Below are 18,673 nucleotides of genomic sequence, written 5' to 3'. Positions count from 1 at the left end.
TGTTGGCAGCTTCCCAGTCTGCTTTTCTCCTTTTCTAAATATCCTATGTGACCTGTCACACATTAATTATCATGGATTTACTTGTCCCGTGCCCCGGAGACAATGTCATGGCATTAGTTAATGCCGCTAAGATCAAAACACAAACACGGCCATTGAGGCCCGGGCTTTCCTGGTTGCTCACAGGACACACACAAACAGGATTCCTCTCGGTCCCTGCACACGGCGCCCGGCAGGTATTGTTGGTTACAAGTCAGCGTTTACTAAATATTTGTTTTTGGCCGCTGTGTATAGGGAGGATCAGAGCAGCTTAGCTACACAAACACGCCGCCAGATAGTGGCCGGCATTCCTATGTGCAATAAACAGAGGTTGTTACTATTGACCGAGAGCCGGAGGACACTCCTCTTGCAGGTCTCCACATGCTTCACTGATAAGACGCCCGCTATATGGCGGCGTGGGATGAGGACAGAAATCTTGTGAAAATTTTACGAGTGGTACCAATGCCTATAAATTCCAACAGATGGGACAGTCCTGCTGCGATGGCTATGTCGTCCGTTATTTTTTACTTCCTTTCCCAAAGCAGAAAGGTTTATTTAAAAGGGGTTCTCCACCATATGTTAGGGCTTTATTACACAGGTGGCTCAGTGGTTAAGGCTACTTTCACATTAGCGTTTTCAATTCCGCTATTGAGATCAGTCAGAGGATCTCAATACTGGAAGAAAACGCTTCCGTTTTGTCCCCATTCATTGTCAATGAGGACAAAACTGAACTGAACGAAACGGAGTCACCAGAATGCATTCCGTTCCATTTGGTTGCGCTCCCATCGCGGACAGAATAACGCTGTCCGCGATGTGGTGCGGAGAAAAAACGGATCCGTCCTGACACACAATGTAAGTCAATTGGGACGGATGCGTTTTCTCTGACAATAGAAAACGGATCCGTCCTCCATTGACTTTCACAGATCCGTCATGGCTATAGAAGACGTAATACAACCGGAGCCGTTCATGACGGATGCATGCGGTGGTATTATTGTAACGGAAGCGTTTTTGCAGATCCATGACGGATCCGCAAAAAACGCTAATGTGAAAGTAGCCCAAACACTGGTGCCTTGTAGCGCTGTGGTCCTGACTTCAAATCTGATCAGGAACAGCATCTGCATGGAGTTTGTATGTTCTTCCCATATTTGCATGCGTTTCCTCCCAGACTCCAAAAATATACTCTGGGAGCAACGGGGGCGTTACCGTTACACCTAGTGGCTCTGCTCTCTCTGCACTTTGATTGACAGGAGCAGGCAGTGAAAACATAATCATGCCTGGTTCTGTCAATCAAAGTGAAGAGAGCGCGGCAGTTCCAGAGAGAGCAGAGCCTCCAGGTGTAACGGTAACGCCCCCGTTGCTCCTAGAGGCTCATTTGCATATATTAAAACTTCATTTTTCGCAGTAATGCAGACACATATGAACATGCGACCAACAGATGCCTTCAGCTGCCAAGCGCACATGTAACAGGTCAGCCGGCGTCATAGGGACAAACCTGCTGACAGAGGCCCTTTAAATCTAAGCAGTAAGTGTTCAACTTCCCTGCAGCGCCACCACAGGAGAAATGATAAATTACACAGTGTCCATTCACATCAGTGTGTTGTCTGTGTCATGTAGGACAGGACGGTTCCTCCAGACAGAGACGCTCTTTGTAACTGCTCTACACTAAAGAGGTCAGGATCCCAAATCGCCCCCCCCCCCCACCCCCGGAAATCTAGAAGATGTGTCACCGACTGCCCACAGCCTGCACCAACCACAACATGTGTGGGTCATTGGGGCACTATAATGACAATCACAATGGGATACTCCGGTTTTCACTGGCGTTGAGACTGGCGCACGAGTATTAATATTTCTATAATATTTCTACACGCAAAATATAAGAAGAAAAACACATTGGGCTCATTTACAAACATTTTTACACCAGTTTATGGTGTAAATAAAGCCCAATACCCCTTTTTGTGACTTTTTAAACGCCCATGCGCCAATATTTTGCTGACCAGGTATTTTTTAACGCCGTCCAGGACTTTGGCTCCGGCAAATTTACTATCATTTACGCCTGAAAACAAACGACTCCAGTCAGGGGCACAGACTGCTGGAGGTGAGGAACTAAGGCTACTTTCACACTTGCGTTCGGAGCGGATCCGTCTGGTATATGCACAGACGGATCCGCACCTATAATGCAAACGCTTAGATCCGTTCAGAACGGATCCGTTTGCATTACCATGAACAAAAAAAAATTATATATTTTTTGGGTTTTGTTCATGATAGTGCAAACGGATCCGTTTTGACTTTACATTGAAAGTCAATGGGGGACGGATCCGTTTGAAAATTGAGCCATACTGTGTCAACTTCAAACGGATCCGTCCCCATTGACTTACATTGTAAGTCTGGACGGATCCGTTTGCCTCCGCACAGCCAGGCGGACACCCGAACGCTGCAAGCAGCATTCAGGTGTCCGCCTGCTGAGCGGAGCGGAGGACAGACTGTGCCAGACTGATGCATTCTGAGCGGATCCGCATCCACTCAGAATGCATTGGGGCTGTACGGATCCGTTCGGGCCGCTTGTGAGAGCCTTCAAACGGAACTCACAAGCGGAGCCCCGAACGCAAGTGTGAAAGTAGCCTAAGACCACCATAAAAAGCCAGTCTTTGTAAATGATCCCCACTGATTACAATCCGCTAACCTAAGGAGGTGGCACTAATGATTACTGCAGAAATCCCCAAGGTGTTCATTACTGTTCCAGATAAGTGCATTTGCACAGCTGAGCAGCAAAATATCTTATAATCCGATTGGGAAAGACTCTGGGGGAATAGCCGGGTATGAACTAACTGCTTCATGAAGAACCGCAGATGCTTGCAAGGCTGCGCTGGTCCCCGGGGAATTGGTAATCGCACAGCCACACGTTTAATGCAGATGGTGAAGACACAGATTCCTCTTGAACTGGAAAAAAAAACCTATTAACAACTGGCTGCACAACTGTGGAAAACTCTTGCATCATTTGCTGGGTTCCTGCCGCTGGACTGAAAGCAGAGGGTACTTCTCCCTGCCTTTCTCATCCTCAGTATAAGGGTCCATTCACACGTCCGTATGCGTTTTGCGGACCGCACATTGCTTGCCTTTTCTTGTGCGTAATTGCGTACAAGAATAGGACATGTTCTGAAGTGCGGATCCGGACAGCACACTCTGGCCCCATTGAAAATGAATGGGTCCGCACCTGTTCCGCAAAATTGTGGAATGGATGCAGACCCATTTTGCGGACGTGTGAATGGACCCTAACAAGAAGCACAAAGCACGATGGGATATTGCAAGTTCAAGAGGAGTAAATACAAAGTGTAGGACTAGAAGTGGCGTCCGATCGAGAAAACGGCCTAAAACTGTGCAGCGGTGCGTTAAACTGGTTGTGAATTGCTTGCTTATTGTTAATGAATGCGCCGTTACCTGCTACAACGGAACAGCCATTATTATTAGGCAAACAACTGGCAATCTAGTGCAACGAGTAATAGAAAACAGCTAGGGCCTGTGTGTCTTGACCGTCCGCCACTTCTAGTTCTGCCCTCCGTATGCAAAGGAGGCAGCTGCTCCAGGGTCCTAAGAGGGGGCACCCGACAGGCTCGTCATGTTCCCTTCTCCCAGGTGTGTTGTACAGCTGCACGGGGCTCCACTTCTCCTAAAGGCAAGGCATCTTTTGCAAACATTTTCTTGTGGGTCACTTCATTTTTCTGTCTTAGGGCTCATGCACACGGCCGTAGCTGCTTTTGTGGATCTGCGAAACAGAGATACCGGCCGTATGCAAAACGGAACATCCTGCCCTCGGTTTGTCCGTAAAACGGACAAGAATTGGACATGTTCTATCTTTTGTGAGGCGGAACGGATTGAAGGGTAACTGGGCCGCATCTGACCCCAAAAAAATGGATTTATTTCAGTGGATTGTGTCGCAGATTTCACCTTGTATATTTCAAAATCTGCGGCGTGCTTGGTTTTCCGCACTGAATTTTTCCACATGTGTCATAGTGTCAACTTCTGCGGATTTATGTGAACAATTAGAAGAATACGTCCAGGTGCGGATCATGCTGCAAATCATCGCAGGATTCCACAGCAAAATCCGCACGTGTTAGGTACACGTCTTGCTGCGGGCTCAGATTGGATTTCACCCTATTTATTGCAAGGGGAGAAATTCTGCCTCCTATCACTAGAATGAGCATACTGCAGATGGAAAGCCCCCGGCACGCTATGATTTCCATGTGGAATATTCCCGGAACACAAGGATGGGGTTTTGAGAGCCCCATTCACTTGTTTAGTTCTGCAAATTGCTGCAGCTTTGCGCTGTGGAATCCACATTTTCTATACATGTCTGAATATGAGGAAAGGAGGGGATTTCTTATCTATTGCTATAGATCCTGCTCTGATCTATGTATCACCCCCTATGAAGCAATATAAAGATACAGCAGAATGCACGAAATGTCAATATCTGATAGCAACGCAGCTAAGAGATTCAGGGGATACAGAAGTCTAATCCGCCCCATGTGAACCATGCACTAGACCAGGCATGGCCAACCTGAGGCTCTCCAGCTGTTGCAAAACTACAACTCCCAGCATGCTCAGACTGCCTACAGCTATCAGCCTGCAGCAGGGCATGGTGGGAGTTGTAGTTTGACAACAGCTGGAGAGCCGCAGGTTGGCCATGCCTGCACTAGACCATGGGAAGGAATAAAATGTTGGTTTTCTCGGTGTAATGAGATGAAAGCTAACTGGTTGTTTATCCCATTAGAAGTGCATCGTCCGCAGAATTCTTTCCTCATATGACTGTATCTGCGCCCCGGACAGGTACCTTAAGCATGCGGATCTCCCGTAAGGCGATTTTCTTAATCACTGGGTCATCTTCTGACTCTAAGAACTTCTTTATTGCCACGATCTGCCCGGTGTCCCTATTCCTGCATTTAAAGACGACTCCATAGGAACCTTCTCCTATTTTACCGATCTTCTCGTACTTCTCCATGAGTCTAGACCTTCGAATGAAATCCTGCGAGGCTCAGTCGTGGGCATAAGAGGCAAATCTACGGAGGCACAAGTGGCTGCGACTTCCCTCGGGCGGCACCTGGAAACAGAACAAAGGATCCGGTTTGGTCTTAATCTATTCTGAATAGCCGATGCACAAATAGATGGAGCATGATATAAGAGGGTAATTTATGTCACTCTATTCACTGCCAGCCATTGTCAGACTGAATAGCCAAAGAAATGGAGAAAATACAAAGGAGTGCAGCAATACACGAGAAAACGACTGATCAACGCGATACTAATCAGACATAAAACATAAAATTCATTCCTTTATTTCAACACATTTTCTATGTATTTTATTACAGTTTTAAAGGGGTTTTCCATGACTTTGATACTGATGTCCAAGGCTCGCCAACTCTCCATCAGCTGATAGAAGGGGCTGTGGCGCTTGTCATAGCAACGTGGCCCCTTCAATACGGACAGTGCCGTACACTTCATAGTGGCCATACCTGGTACTGCAGCTTAGTCCCATTCACTTGAGAGCGGCCACGCCAAGCACAGCCACATACAGAGGTTGCAACGGGCGCTGCAACCTCTTCAATGAGACGATTGCAGGGGGTGCATATAGACAGAGCTTGACCATTCTGATATTGATGGCCTCTGCTTTTAGACCCCCTAAAATCAAATAATTATCACCTTTCCTCTGGATAGGTGATCACTTTCTTATTGTTGGACAACCCGGACATAGAGGTGGAAATTTCTTCCCAGTCACAAAAACAACTTTGCACTTCGGCTAGGGCTACACGGCAACTCTGTGCAACACCAAGATCGCGAGGTCGCACTCCGGCACGGCAAATAATCACTGTGAATGTGGCCACATTGCAGTACTCAGCAGCATGCAACTGTGACAGCACATTTGCAAAAAAAAAAGGCGCCGGATTTTTGGTCACATGTTTATGACAGGACACACGACACTGTGCAGCCCCAGCCTAAAGTGGTGTTCGAGTAATAGCCAGTTATCCCCTATTGTCAGGCTACGCGATAATGCTGGGACCCCCTCAAATCAGGAGAAAGACGGTCCCATGTCTTCTGTGTGAACAGAGTGTGCATCCGTGAACACTGCTCTATTCAAAGGTTGGACACAAGACCCCAATTCTTGAGATCGGCGGCAGTCGGAACCCACCCAATCTAACAGCTTTCCCCTGTTCAGTGCATGGAGGATAAACTGTTACCAGAATAAGGGCTCGTTCACACAACCGTATGAAGCCCGTGCTGTGGACCGCAAATTGCGGTACACAATGCAAGGGCACCGTCCGTGGGGCAGCCGCATGGGGATTGCATACCCATTCACTTGAATGGGTCCACGAGCCATCCGTTCCGCAAAAAGATAGAGCAAGTTCTATCTTTTTGCGGTGCGGAGGCACAGAACGGAACCCTAGAAAGCACTCCATAGTGTTCCATTCTGCATCGTTACGCATCTACGGATTTGCGCACCACTGAAGTGAATGGGTCCGCATCCATGATGCAGAATGCACATGAAACGGTGCCCATGTATTGGGGAGCCCAAGGGCTCGTTCACACAAACGTGTATAAGCTGTTTTTTGCGTTCCGTATACGAAACCATTCATTTCAATGGTTCTGCAAAAAAAAAAGAATGTACTTTGTATGCGTTCCGTTTCCGTATTTCCGTTCAGTTCAAAGATAGAACATGTCCTATTATTGCCCGCAAATCACGTTCTGTGGCTCCATTCAAGTCAACGGGTCCGCAAAAAAAAAAAAAAAAAAAAAACGAATCACATACAGAATGTACTCCGTATGTCTTCCATATCCGTTCCGTTTTTGCATAACCATCTATTGAAAATTTTATGCCCAGCCCAATTTTTTCTATGTAATTACTGTATATGCCATACGGAAAAACGGAACGGAACCACTACTGAAACAAAAAAAATGGAAAAACTGATCCATTAAAAACGGTCCGCAAAACACTGAAAAAGCCATACGGTCGTGTGAACGAGCCCTAACCCTGTTGTTTTAATGGTGCTTTTCCCTATAAAGATGTCAAAATGATTTTATGAATGGCAAGAGCTCCAGCTTGCTGCTTTTATGAAAGACTAAAATAAAATAAAAATAAACACACCTAATTAACAAAAATGGCAGTAGCAAAGAAAAACAAGAAAAACAAAAAACACTTGTGTGTCCTGCTTTTCATATTTGCCATAAACCTTTAGCTAATATCTGGAGCAAAATGCGAAACAATGGAAGCAGCACAGTGGCGTAATAAAAAAAAAAAAATATAATAAAAATAAATAAATAATCACAAAAAGGAGCAAAATGCCGATGCAAAAACTGCCTCTAAAACCACAGAAGTGCAGAAAAGCAGCAGCAGCAATAACCCTACCACGTGTGAATGCCGCCTTGTCCAGGGCATGGTTGGTGAGACGTTGCAGCCGCTGGCTCAGGATCTCATGGCCACCACTTTCTGCGGGGCAGACCTCGGCATCCAGAGTCGGATCTTTTTTCCCCGAGTTATTGGCTCATTGTCAAAGTGTGAAGCTGAGGTGTAATTTAATGCTTCAGAACAAACAGAGGCCTCGAGGCTCATGCAAACTGCAGACCATCCGGCTCCAGCAGTGACATGAGACGCTCCATCTCTGGTGAACCGATACGCCCCGACTTTGTACACCGCGCCTCCAGTTTCCTCTCTCGCTTTCATCTCCTTTTATTTTACTTTTATAATCTCTGTCTGAAACGCGCCGGTGACTACCAGCCACAGCAGATGTGGATCCTGCACACAGGCGCGCGCTGCAATTACCAGAAGTCATTCGGTTATTTTCTTACATGTTTTTGTTATTTTAGTTGAACTTTTGAAGATGTTTTAAGCGAACCAGAACTGGACGAAACCCGGAAGCCAAGACGCTTTTGATGCCTGTTTAGTTTTTTTATTACTATCCAAAAAATATATATGATTCAAACTTTGTTGTTTTTTTTTTTTTTTTTTGCTGAAATATTCTCTCGTGATTTTTGAGCACAAAACCCCAGTAGCAGATGTTGCATGGATGTCTATGGGATTTTTGGGTTAGGCCTGATGCACACGGCCGTTGTGTGCATCCGCGGCCGTTGTTCCGTTTTTTTCCGTGGACCCATTGACTTTCAATGGGTCCGTGGAAAAATCGGAAAATGCTCCGTTTGGCATCCGCGTCCGTGATCCGTGTTTCCAGTCCGTGAAAAAAATATGACCTGTGCAGTGTGTATTGGTGGTTTTTAATAGTGTTTTTATTATTCCTTTTACACAGCTGTACAAAGGAAGTAATATTACAGGGGGCACATACTTTCCTATTAAAATTTTTTTTTAAACCACCAGGCACACTAAAAGCAAAAAATGCTAGGTGCTATAATACCTAAAAAATGCTGGTTAAAACATTACAAAGATAGCGGATCAAGTCAGTCATATTTTGAGCGATTTTTTTGCCCCCCCCCCCCCCCCCAAAAAATTAATAAGAGAAAATAATTAAAAAAAATCCAAGGTCCAAAACGGTGTGAAGGAGCCCTTATAGATCCTGCATCTGTCCCAGTCCACGGCAGCTGATCAGGTGCCGCTGCACAAACCCAAGTCCAGTTCCTTGGACGTACAGGAGCTCCGGGAATCAACATTGAAGCGAGAAGATGTCTGAAACCGGCCTCACCGCGGACTTAACAGACTAAGGGTCCATTCACACGTCCGCAATATCAGGAACAGGTGCGGACCCATTCATTCTCTATGGGGCCAGAAGAGATGCGAAGATCACACATAGAACATGTCCTATTCTTGTCCGCAATCGACCGTATGGCTTTTTCAGTGTATTGCGGGCCATTTTTAACGGATCCGTTTTTACATTTTTTGTTTCAGTAGTGTTTCCGGTTCCATTCCGTTTTTCCATATGGCATATACAGTAATTACATAGAAAAAATTGGGCTAGGCATAAAATTTTCCATAGATGGTTCAGCAAAAACGGAACAGATACGGAAGACATATGGAGTACATTCCATATGTGTTGCGGTTTTTTTTGCGGACCCATTGACTTGAATGGAGCCACGGAACAGGATTTGCAGGCAATAATAGGACATGTAGATTAGATACCTAGTAATATAGAGGCTCACCCGTCCGTTAATAAGGGTATATTCAATAAGATACCGATCCAAAAAAGGCAAAGAGGATAACAGAGTGGATAAAAAAGTGTTAAATAAAAATAGGGAACAAAGATAGATATAAAATATAAATATATATAAATATATATATATATATATATATATATATATATATATAATATATATATATATATATATATATATATATATATATATATATATATATATAGATATAAAATAAAAATATATATAAAAAAAAAATACATACAGGTGAAACTCAAAAAATTAAAAAATCGTGCAAAAGTCCATTTATTTCAGCAATGTAAATTAAAATGAATTGCATTAATGCAGCTTAAAATTAGAATTTTATGAAAAGGTTCAATATTCTGGGCTCAAAGTGTCACGCTCTAGTCAGCTAATTAATCCATACCCCCTGAGCAAAGGGGACCCGAGATTGTCACTTTGGGGTTTCATAAGCTGTAGCCAAAATCATCCAAATTATACCAAATAAAGGCTTGAAATATCTCGCTTTGCCTGTAATGAGTCTCATGTGTTAGTTTCACCTTTTAAGTTCCATTACTGAAATAAATGAACTTTGCACAATTTTTAAAATTTTCAAGATTAGGCCTCTTTCACACTACCGTTTTTTTTTTCCGTTTTGCGGTCCGTTTTTTGCGTTCCGTATACGGTCCGTATACGGAACCATTCATTTCAATGGTTCCGCAAAAAAACGGAATGTGTTCCGTATGCATTCCGTTTCCGTATTTCCGTTTTTCCGTTCCGTTGAAAAGATAGAACATGTCCTATATTTGGCCGCAAATCACAGTCCGTGGCTCCATTCAAGTCAATGGGTCCGCAAAAAAAACGGAACACAAACGGAAATGCATCCGTATGTCTTCCGTATCCGTTCCGTTTTTTGCGGAACCATCAATTGAAAATGTTATGCCCAGCCCAATTTTTTCTATGTAATTACTGTATACTGTATATGCCATACGGAAAAACGGAACGGAACAACGGAACGGAAACGGAACCAAAAAACGGAACAACGGATCCGTGAAAAACGGAACGCAAAACACTGAATTCAACATACTGTAGTGTGAAAGAGGCCTTAACCTGTAGATATAGTCATACGGTTACATCACTGTATATGTCACTCTATATTCTAATAACAATTGAAAGGGTATTGTCCCAGGGGCTTGTCAAGTCGTAAAAAATAGTTCATCAATGTTCATATAAATAGTGGTTAAATGGTTAAAAAAAGTTAGCAATGGTTAAAAGGTAAAAGGGATGGTAGGTGTCCACGTGGAGTTATTTCCTACTAAAGTGCAATTTTATGTTCCATTTGATACAATGGATGGTATACAGTGGATATAAAAAGTCTACACACCCCTGTTAAAATGTCAGGTTTCTGTGATGTAAAAAAATGAGACAAAGATAAATCATTTCAGAACTTTTTCCACCTTTAATGTGACCTATAAACTGTACAACTCAATTGAAAAACAAACTGAAATCTCTTAGGTGGAGGGAAGAAAACAAAACAAAAACTAAAATAATGTGGTTGCATAAGTGTGCACACCCTCTTATAACTGGGGATGTAGCTGTGGTCAGAATTAAGCAATCACATTCACAATCCTGTTAAGGGTCCATTCACACGTCCGTGGTGTGTTGCGGATCCGCAACACACCTGGCCGGCACCCCCTATAGAAATGCCTATTCTTGTCCGCAGCTGCGGGCAAGAGTAGGACATGTTCTATCTTTTGCGGAGCTGCAGACCGGAAGTTCGGGGCCGCACTCCACAAATGCGGAAGTGGAGAGCACATAGTGTGCTCTATGCTTCACGTCCGGGCCCATAGAGAATAAATTGGTCCGCACCCGTTCCGCAAAATTGCAGAACTTTTGCGGACGTGTGAATGGGGCCTAAATAGGAGTCAGCATACACCGGCCATCATGTAAAGTGCCTCTGATTAACCCCAAATAAAAGTTCTGCTGCTCTCGTTGGTCTTTCCTGAAATGTTCTTAGTGGCATCCCACAGCAGAAGCCATGGTCCACAGAGAGCTTCCAAAGCATCAGAGGAATCTCATTGTTAGAAGGTATCAGTCAGGAGAAGGGGACAAAAGAATTTCCAAGCCATTAGATCTACCATGGAACACAGTGGAGATCGTCACCATCAAGTGGAGGAAATATGGTCCAACAGTGACATCACCAAGAACTGGACGTCCCTCCAAAACGGATGAGAAGACGAGAAGAAAAAACTGGTCTGGGAGGCGACCAAGAGGCCGACAGCGAAATTAAAGGAGCTGCAGGAATATCTGGCAAGTCCTGGCTGTGTGGTACATGTGACAACAATCTCCCGTATTCTTCATATGTCTGGGCTATGGGGTAGAGTGGTAAGACGAAAGCCTTTTCTTACCAAGAAAAACCTCCAAGCCAGGCTACATTCTGCAAAAACACATCTGAAGTCTCCCAAAAGCATGTGGGAAAAGGTGTTATGGTCTGATGAAACCAAGGTGGAACTTTTTGGCCATAATTCCAAAAGATATGTTCTTCTTCAGATGGAACTGGGGCCTTAGTTAAGCTGGAGGGAATTCTGAACAGTCCCAAATACCGGTCAATATTGGCCCAAAACCTTCCGGCTTCTGCTAGAAAGCTGAACATGAAGAAGAACTTCATCTTCCAGCATGACAACGACCTAAAGCATACATCCAATCTACAAAGGAATGGCTTCACCAGAAGAAGATTACAGTTTTGGAATGGCCCAGCCAGAGCCCAGACCTGAATCCGATTGTCAATCTGTGGGGTGATCTGAAGAGGGCCGTGCCCAGGAGATGCCCTCGCAATCTGACAGATTTGGAGGGTTTTTGCAAAGAATAGTGGGCAAATCTTGCCAAGTCAAAATGTGCCATGCTGATAGACTCACCCAAAAAGACTGAGTACTGTAATAAAATCAAAAGGTGCTTCAACAAAGTATTAGTTTAAGGCTGGGTTCAGACCTGAGCGTTTTACAGCGCGTACGATCGCGCTGTAAAACGCCCGACGCCCCAAGAAGTACATGAGCTTCTTTGGGGCGTCTTGTTGCGCGTTCCCGTACATAGACTTTAGCGGGAACGCGCGACAATGGGCGTTCGCTTGTCTCTGTATGCGCGATTGCAAACGCCCGTACAATCGCGCATACAGAGCGTACGTTCAAGTACGCTCAGGTCTGAACCCAGCGTAAGGGTGTGCACACTTATGCAACCATATTATTTTATTTTTATATTTTTTTCTTCCCTCTACTGAAAAGATTTCAGTTTGTTCTTCAATTGAGTCGTACAGTTTATAGGTCACATTAAAAAGGTGGAAAAAGTTCTGAAATGATTTATCTTTGTCTCTTTTTTTTTTTTAACGGGGGTGTGTAGACTTTCTATATCCACTGTATATAGTCGATGTTACTTGCTATTACTTCCAAGTATCGCTCACTTACCCCTCACTGTTATTCAGGGTTAGTAGGTTTAGTGCCCACCGCTACTCCGTGGCATCCCACAAGTGTAGCTGGGTACACTCCTCTCTCCTGGAGAATCGAGGGTCACCGGACATGTTCTACCTTTGAACAGAAAAACGGAAATGGAATGCATACGAAGTACATTCCTTTTTTTTTGCGGATCCATATATGGACCGTATACGAAACTCAAAAAACGGCCCGTATATGGAACGTAAAAAAAGTTTGTGTGAACGAGCCCTAAGGCTACTTTCACACTTGTGTTTTGGGTGGATCCGTCATGGATCTGCAAAAACGGATCTGTTACAATAAAACAACCGCATGCATCCGTCATAAACGGATCAGTTTGTATTATCTGTAACATAGCCAAGACGGATCCGTCATGAACTCCATTGAAAGTCAATGTGGGACGGATCCGTTTCTATCGTGCCAGATTGTGTCAGAGAAAACAGATCCGTCCCCATTGACTTGTGTGCCAGGACGGATCTGTTTGGTTCAGTTTCGTCAAGCGGACAGCAAAACGCTGCGGGCAGCCTCCAGAGCGGAATTGAGACGGAACGGAGGCAAACTGATGCATTCTGAGCGGATCCTTTGCCATTCAGAATGCATTAGGGCAAAACTGATCAGTTTTGGACCGCTGAGCCCTGAACGGATCTCACAAACGGAAAGCCAAAACGCCAGTGTGAAAGAAGCCTTAAAACCTGCCAAACTTATGTATAGGCTGTGAATACTAATGACAGAAGACATCCAGCCTGATACAGGGGCAGCCGGCACTATATCCTGCCCTACGGAGCAGCCGGCACTATATCCTGCCCTACGGAGCAGCCGGCACTATATCCTGCCCTACGGAGCAGCCGGCACTATATCCTGCCCTACGGAGCAGCCGGCACTATATCCTGCCCTACGGGGCAGCCGGCACTATATCCTGCCCTACGGGGCAGCCGGCACTATATCCTGCCCTACGGGGCAGCCGGCACTATATCCTGCCCTACGGGGCAGCCGGCACTATATCCTGCCCTACGGAGCAGCCGGCACTATATCCTGCCCTATGGGGCAGCCGGCACTATATCCTGCCCTACGGAGCAGCCGGCACTATATCCTGCCCTACGGGGCAGCCGGCACTATATCCTGCCCTACGGGGCAGCCGGCACTATATCCTGCCCTACGGGGCAGCCGGCACTATATCCTGCCCTACGGGGCAGCCGGCACTATATCCTGCCCTACGGAGCAGCCGGCACTATATCCTGCCCTACGGGGGCAATGGATTCCTGACAGGAGAGTGACAGGAGAATGCCAGTGGCAGCAGAGGAGTGCGGCCTAAGTATATCTGCAAAACTGAATAGGCATTTAAAAAGCGAAATAAAAAAAAAATAAAAAAATTTAAATGTTCTTAAAAATGAATATATAATGTTGGCCACTAAGCTTAGGATCATAAGCCCCGTCAGAGTGAAGAGAGGCTGCAGGTTTTCATCCTTGTATAAATGTACTACGGCAAAGCCCTGAAGTCGGATAAGTACATGGGTGATTACAGGTGCGCTTCACAACCCCGACGGCAATGGATTTGGCTTTGAAGCCAGGACACTTGTCCGACATCAGACGCACGGTGACAGCTCCTGCCAAGCAACCAGATCTCTGCTATTCCGCCTCCGTCACCGGCTCCTGTCAACACGGCCGTATTATATCGTCTCCGCAGTACAAAGGGAGACTGGAAGGAACGCAGAGGACTGGACTCCTCCTCGGCCACTAATCCTACAACGTAAAGATCTGACAGAACAAGACTACAATCTTTAGGGCTCCCTAGGGATTGTGTCCATTAACCCATATGCCGAGAAAAGTATTCCGATGCCATGAATCGGACATTTCAAGAGAAGCATTACTGCAATATAATGTACATCCAAGAAAAATAGTCAGTTTTTATGCTTGATACATTTTCCTCTCCGGCAGCGCCCCCTGCTGTTTAGCCCTCTGGTCCACCGTCTCCTGCATCCAGTGGTGGACACACATGCTCAGTAGCTTCCCTTCTCTCTTCCTCCTCTTAGTGCTGGTGAAGCGACCCAGACCCATACTATCCCTAATCTCATTGAGGTAACCGCTATATCTCTCTCTAGACAGCGGAGAAGGCAACTGGGGCATTACATATGTGGTGTTCATTTTAGAACTGCTGGGACGGTGCCTGGCGGACTATTTTCTGTGCAGGGGAGGAAAGGGTTAGTAAGAGCTGAGCGCTCCTGGCAGATGCAGGTGCTTGACTGTCAGATGTGAGGAGCTGCTGCCCCCCACAGAAAGTGAACCGTCCACAGCGAAGAATGACTGAACGAAACAAGACCAGTTACTCCGTGTGCATTCTGTTTCCGCATGTCCATATTTCCGTTCCTCAAAAAAATAGAACACGTCCTATTATTGTCTACATTACTGACAAGGATAGTACTATTCTATTAGGGGCCGGCTGTTCCGCTCCGCTAAATACGGAATGCACACGGACGTCATCCGTATTTTTTGCGGATCCGTTTTTTGTGGACATGCAAATATATACGGTCGTGTGCAGGAGCCCTAATGCTGAGTTTTCATGCTGTGGTTTTTGTGCATATTTGGAGCTCCCAGGGAAAAAGAAAAAAAGGTACCAAAAAAAAATTATAATAAAATAAAGCAGAATTATCGCTGTGTTAGCAGCTGAAGAGTCTTCGAGTGGTTTAACTGCATATATGAAACTGCACCACAGCATCGTGTGAATGTGAGGCTACATTTACACCACTGTATATATTTTGCGGTCCGTGCGCATCTTGCACTTTGAGGGTCCCGATATAAAAATTCTTATTCTTGTTCCCAAAACCGGCAAGTATAGGACTCGTTTGATAATTTGCAGCACGGCCACTCGGAGGCGGACAGCACAGATGACATCCGTGTGCTGTCCGCATTTTCCGGGGTCTCACAGAAATTAATAGGTCCACGTGTAATCTGCACGCATGTATAAATTCAGCTTTAAGGGCTTACGCACGCGACCGTTGCCCGTTTTGTGGTCTGCAAATTACGAATCCGCAAAACATGGATACCAGCCGTGTGCACTCCGCATTTTGCGGAAAGGAATGTCTAGGCCATAATAGAACAGCCCCATCCTTGTCCGTAATGCGGTCAAGAATAGGACATGTTTGATTTTTTTTTGTGGGTGGAACGGAAATACGGATGCGGACAGCACACAGTATGCGGTCGGCGTCTTTTGTGGCCTCATTGAAGTGATAAATGGGGTTGGGGTGAATGTGTCACTGGACAGCAGGGCTTTCTGCACCGATATAGCTATGATAACATTACTCCGGGTGAGAGCAGCTCTGCAGTAACCAGCTGTGTAGACCCTGCGCTTATTTCCGGCTCCGGAGCCACTACAGCTGATCGGGGGGGATGTTGGGAGTCCTTTCTTTCTCAGTGATCTGAACCCATTTCTCATTGCCCTCTTCTCCCACCCTCCCCATAGCAGTTGTTTCCCTGGTAGTTATGACCATAACTCAATGTCTGGCTGGAGACCCAGATCTTCAGCCCAGGACGCGACCTGGATCACGGCGAGGACCATACCCAAAGTAATCAAACTTCTTCACGGACTACTGACCGTTCGGCTAACATCCCAGAAGAGCATTCATTAGATTCTGCATCTTACCAACGGCGTCTCATCCCATTCTGCGTGTACGTGATAACCGGAAATCCGCGCTTTATCAGTCTCACAAAGCATCATTCATCATCGTCTGCCAAGCCCAAAACCGGTCGATGAATATAAAACTGGACGACGTCCAACCCGGTCTGTACAGAAGGTGCGGCCCATGGAAAACGCTCATCTCTTATCTGCAGGATGTATGACCACCGGAGGCTCAGTGATCACTAGAACGGAGGTCCCGAGCCCCCCAGTCCAGAAGAGCGGCTGTCATGCAGGCTCCCTGTATGGAACTGAAGAAGATAGCCGAGCACTGTACGCTGCCCTGTCAGTCCTACAGACTTTGAATGGAAATGCACATGCATGACCACTGAATGGAGCAGAGGTCGAGCATGTGCAGTGCTGCTGGAAATACTCTACGGCAATCACATAGACATAGAGAATAAGCTTGAGCTGCCCCCCCCCCCCCCCCCGCATTCATTTCAGGGGGAAAAGGATGTGGGGTACGGGGCTCCTGTTCGTATGACCAGTGGGGGTCCCAGCAGCTGAGCCCCCACCGATCATAACAGTTATTCCCTATCCTGTGGGGATAACTTGATATAAACTGAATACCCCTTTAAGTCAAGATTACTGTATCCTCTAGGCTAGTGGTCCCTAGCCTTTGGGAGACTACAACTCCCAGTATGCCCATAGTTTCCCCGCAGCCAGATAGCCGCTGCTCTATGTGCTAGACCTGACACATAGCATACAACAGTTACAATAGAATAAATATAACCAATAATAACAAAATATGAAAACATGAAAAATAAGATACAAAATAAAACAGTTATTAATATGAGAAATGATGAGACCTGGTGACACGTCCCATTACAGCGACTCCGGCCATTAATCTCTCACTGCCTTTATTTTTTATAATTTCATTTATATTCCAAAAAATTCACAATTACAATTGTCAAAGAGAATAATTCACGTAGATACAACATAGTAATATAAAAATGTCAACAAAATCTCTCACCGATTCCTTCACGCAAAGCTCCAAAACCTCAGCTGTGAGTACAAGAAATGGTTCACTAATGCTAAATACAAGACGTGTCCGACCCAAGGGAACGTCAATTTTTAACAGATTCTATTTATTCCTAACTGCTGCTGCCTACGTCAGTAAATTTACTTACAGGGAAAAACTGCCAAGAACCAATCATCAGAAATAATGAACAAAACCTTCCGGCTACGATCACACAATATAGACACGAGGTAAGCACCGAGTACACTGCACATACACTGAGGATACAAGCACCGAGTACACTGCACATACACTGAGGATACAAGCACAGAGTACACTGCACCTACACTGAGGATACAAGCACAGAGTACACTGCACATACACTGAGGATACAAGCACAGAGTACACTGCACATACACTGAGGATACAAGCACCGAGTACACTGAGGATACAAGCACAGAGTACACTGCACATACACTGAGGATACAAGCACCGAGTACACTGAGGATACAAGCACAGAGTACACTGCACATACACTGAGGATATAAGAGCAGAGTACACTGCACATACACTGAGGATACAAGCACAGAGTACACTGCACATACACTGAGGATACAAGCGCCGAGTACACTGCACATACACTGAGGATACAAGCGCCGAGTACACTGCACATACACTGAGGATACAAGCGCAGAGTACACTGCACATACACTGAGGATACAAGCGCAGAGTACACTGCACATACACTGAGGATACAAGCGCAGAGTACACTGCACATACACTGAGGATACAAGCGCAGAGTACACTGCACATACACTGAGGATACAAGCGCAGAGTACACTGCACATACACTGAGGATACAAGCGCAGAGTACACTGCACATACACTGAGGATATAAGAGCAGAGTACACTGCACATACACTGAGGATATAAGAGCAGAGTACACTGCACATACACTGAGGATACAAGCACAGAGTACACTGCACATACACTGAGGATACAAGCACAGAGTACACTGCACATACACTGAGGATACAAGCGCCGAGTACACTACACATACACTGAGGATATAAGAGCAGAGTACACTGCACATACACTGAGGATACAAGCACCGAGTACACTGCACATACACTGAGGATACAAGCACAGAGTACACTGCACATACACTGAGGATACAAGCACCGAGTACACTGCACATACACTGAGGATACAAGCACAGAGTACACTGCACATACACTGAGGATATAAGCGCCGAGTACACTGCACATACACAGAGGATACAAGCACCGAGTACACTGCACATACACTGAGGATATAAGAGCAGAGTACACTGCACATACACTGAGGATACAAGCACCGAGTACACTGCACATACACTGAGGATACAAGCACAGAGTACACTGCACA

At 45.5% G+C, this 18,673-nt stretch overlaps 1 protein-coding gene across 4 annotated transcripts in view; it reads right to left on the bottom strand.

Moving 5' to 3' along the window:
* Positions 1–18,673, bottom strand: part of CDKL1 (cyclin dependent kinase like 1) — a 38,043-nt gene that overhangs the window by 18,545 nt on the left and 825 nt on the right. Inside the window, exons 1-2 of one of the 4 annotated variants that reach the window (XM_044272465.1) lie at positions 17,282–17,318; positions 4,862–5,128 (exon numbers count right to left, since the gene is read on the bottom strand). In XM_044272465.1, the coding sequence (XP_044128400.1) occupies positions 4,862–5,029 (168 nt within the window). In that variant the 5' untranslated portion in view covers positions 5,030–5,128; positions 17,282–17,318. Of the gene's footprint in view, positions 1–4,861; positions 5,132–7,426; positions 7,634–17,281; positions 17,319–18,673 lie in introns of those variants that run through there. The other 3 variants (XM_044272464.1, XM_044272463.1, XM_044272462.1) reach the window with 3 other exon arrangements.

The sequence above is a fragment of the Bufo gargarizans genome, chromosome 11 (assembly GCF_014858855.1).
Source record: "Bufo gargarizans isolate SCDJY-AF-19 chromosome 11, ASM1485885v1, whole genome shotgun sequence".
Lineage (NCBI taxonomy): Eukaryota > Metazoa > Chordata > Amphibia > Anura > Bufonidae > Bufo > Bufo gargarizans.
The sequence above is the reverse complement of the archived record's forward strand: the minus strand, read 5'-3'. Positions and strand labels throughout refer to the sequence as shown.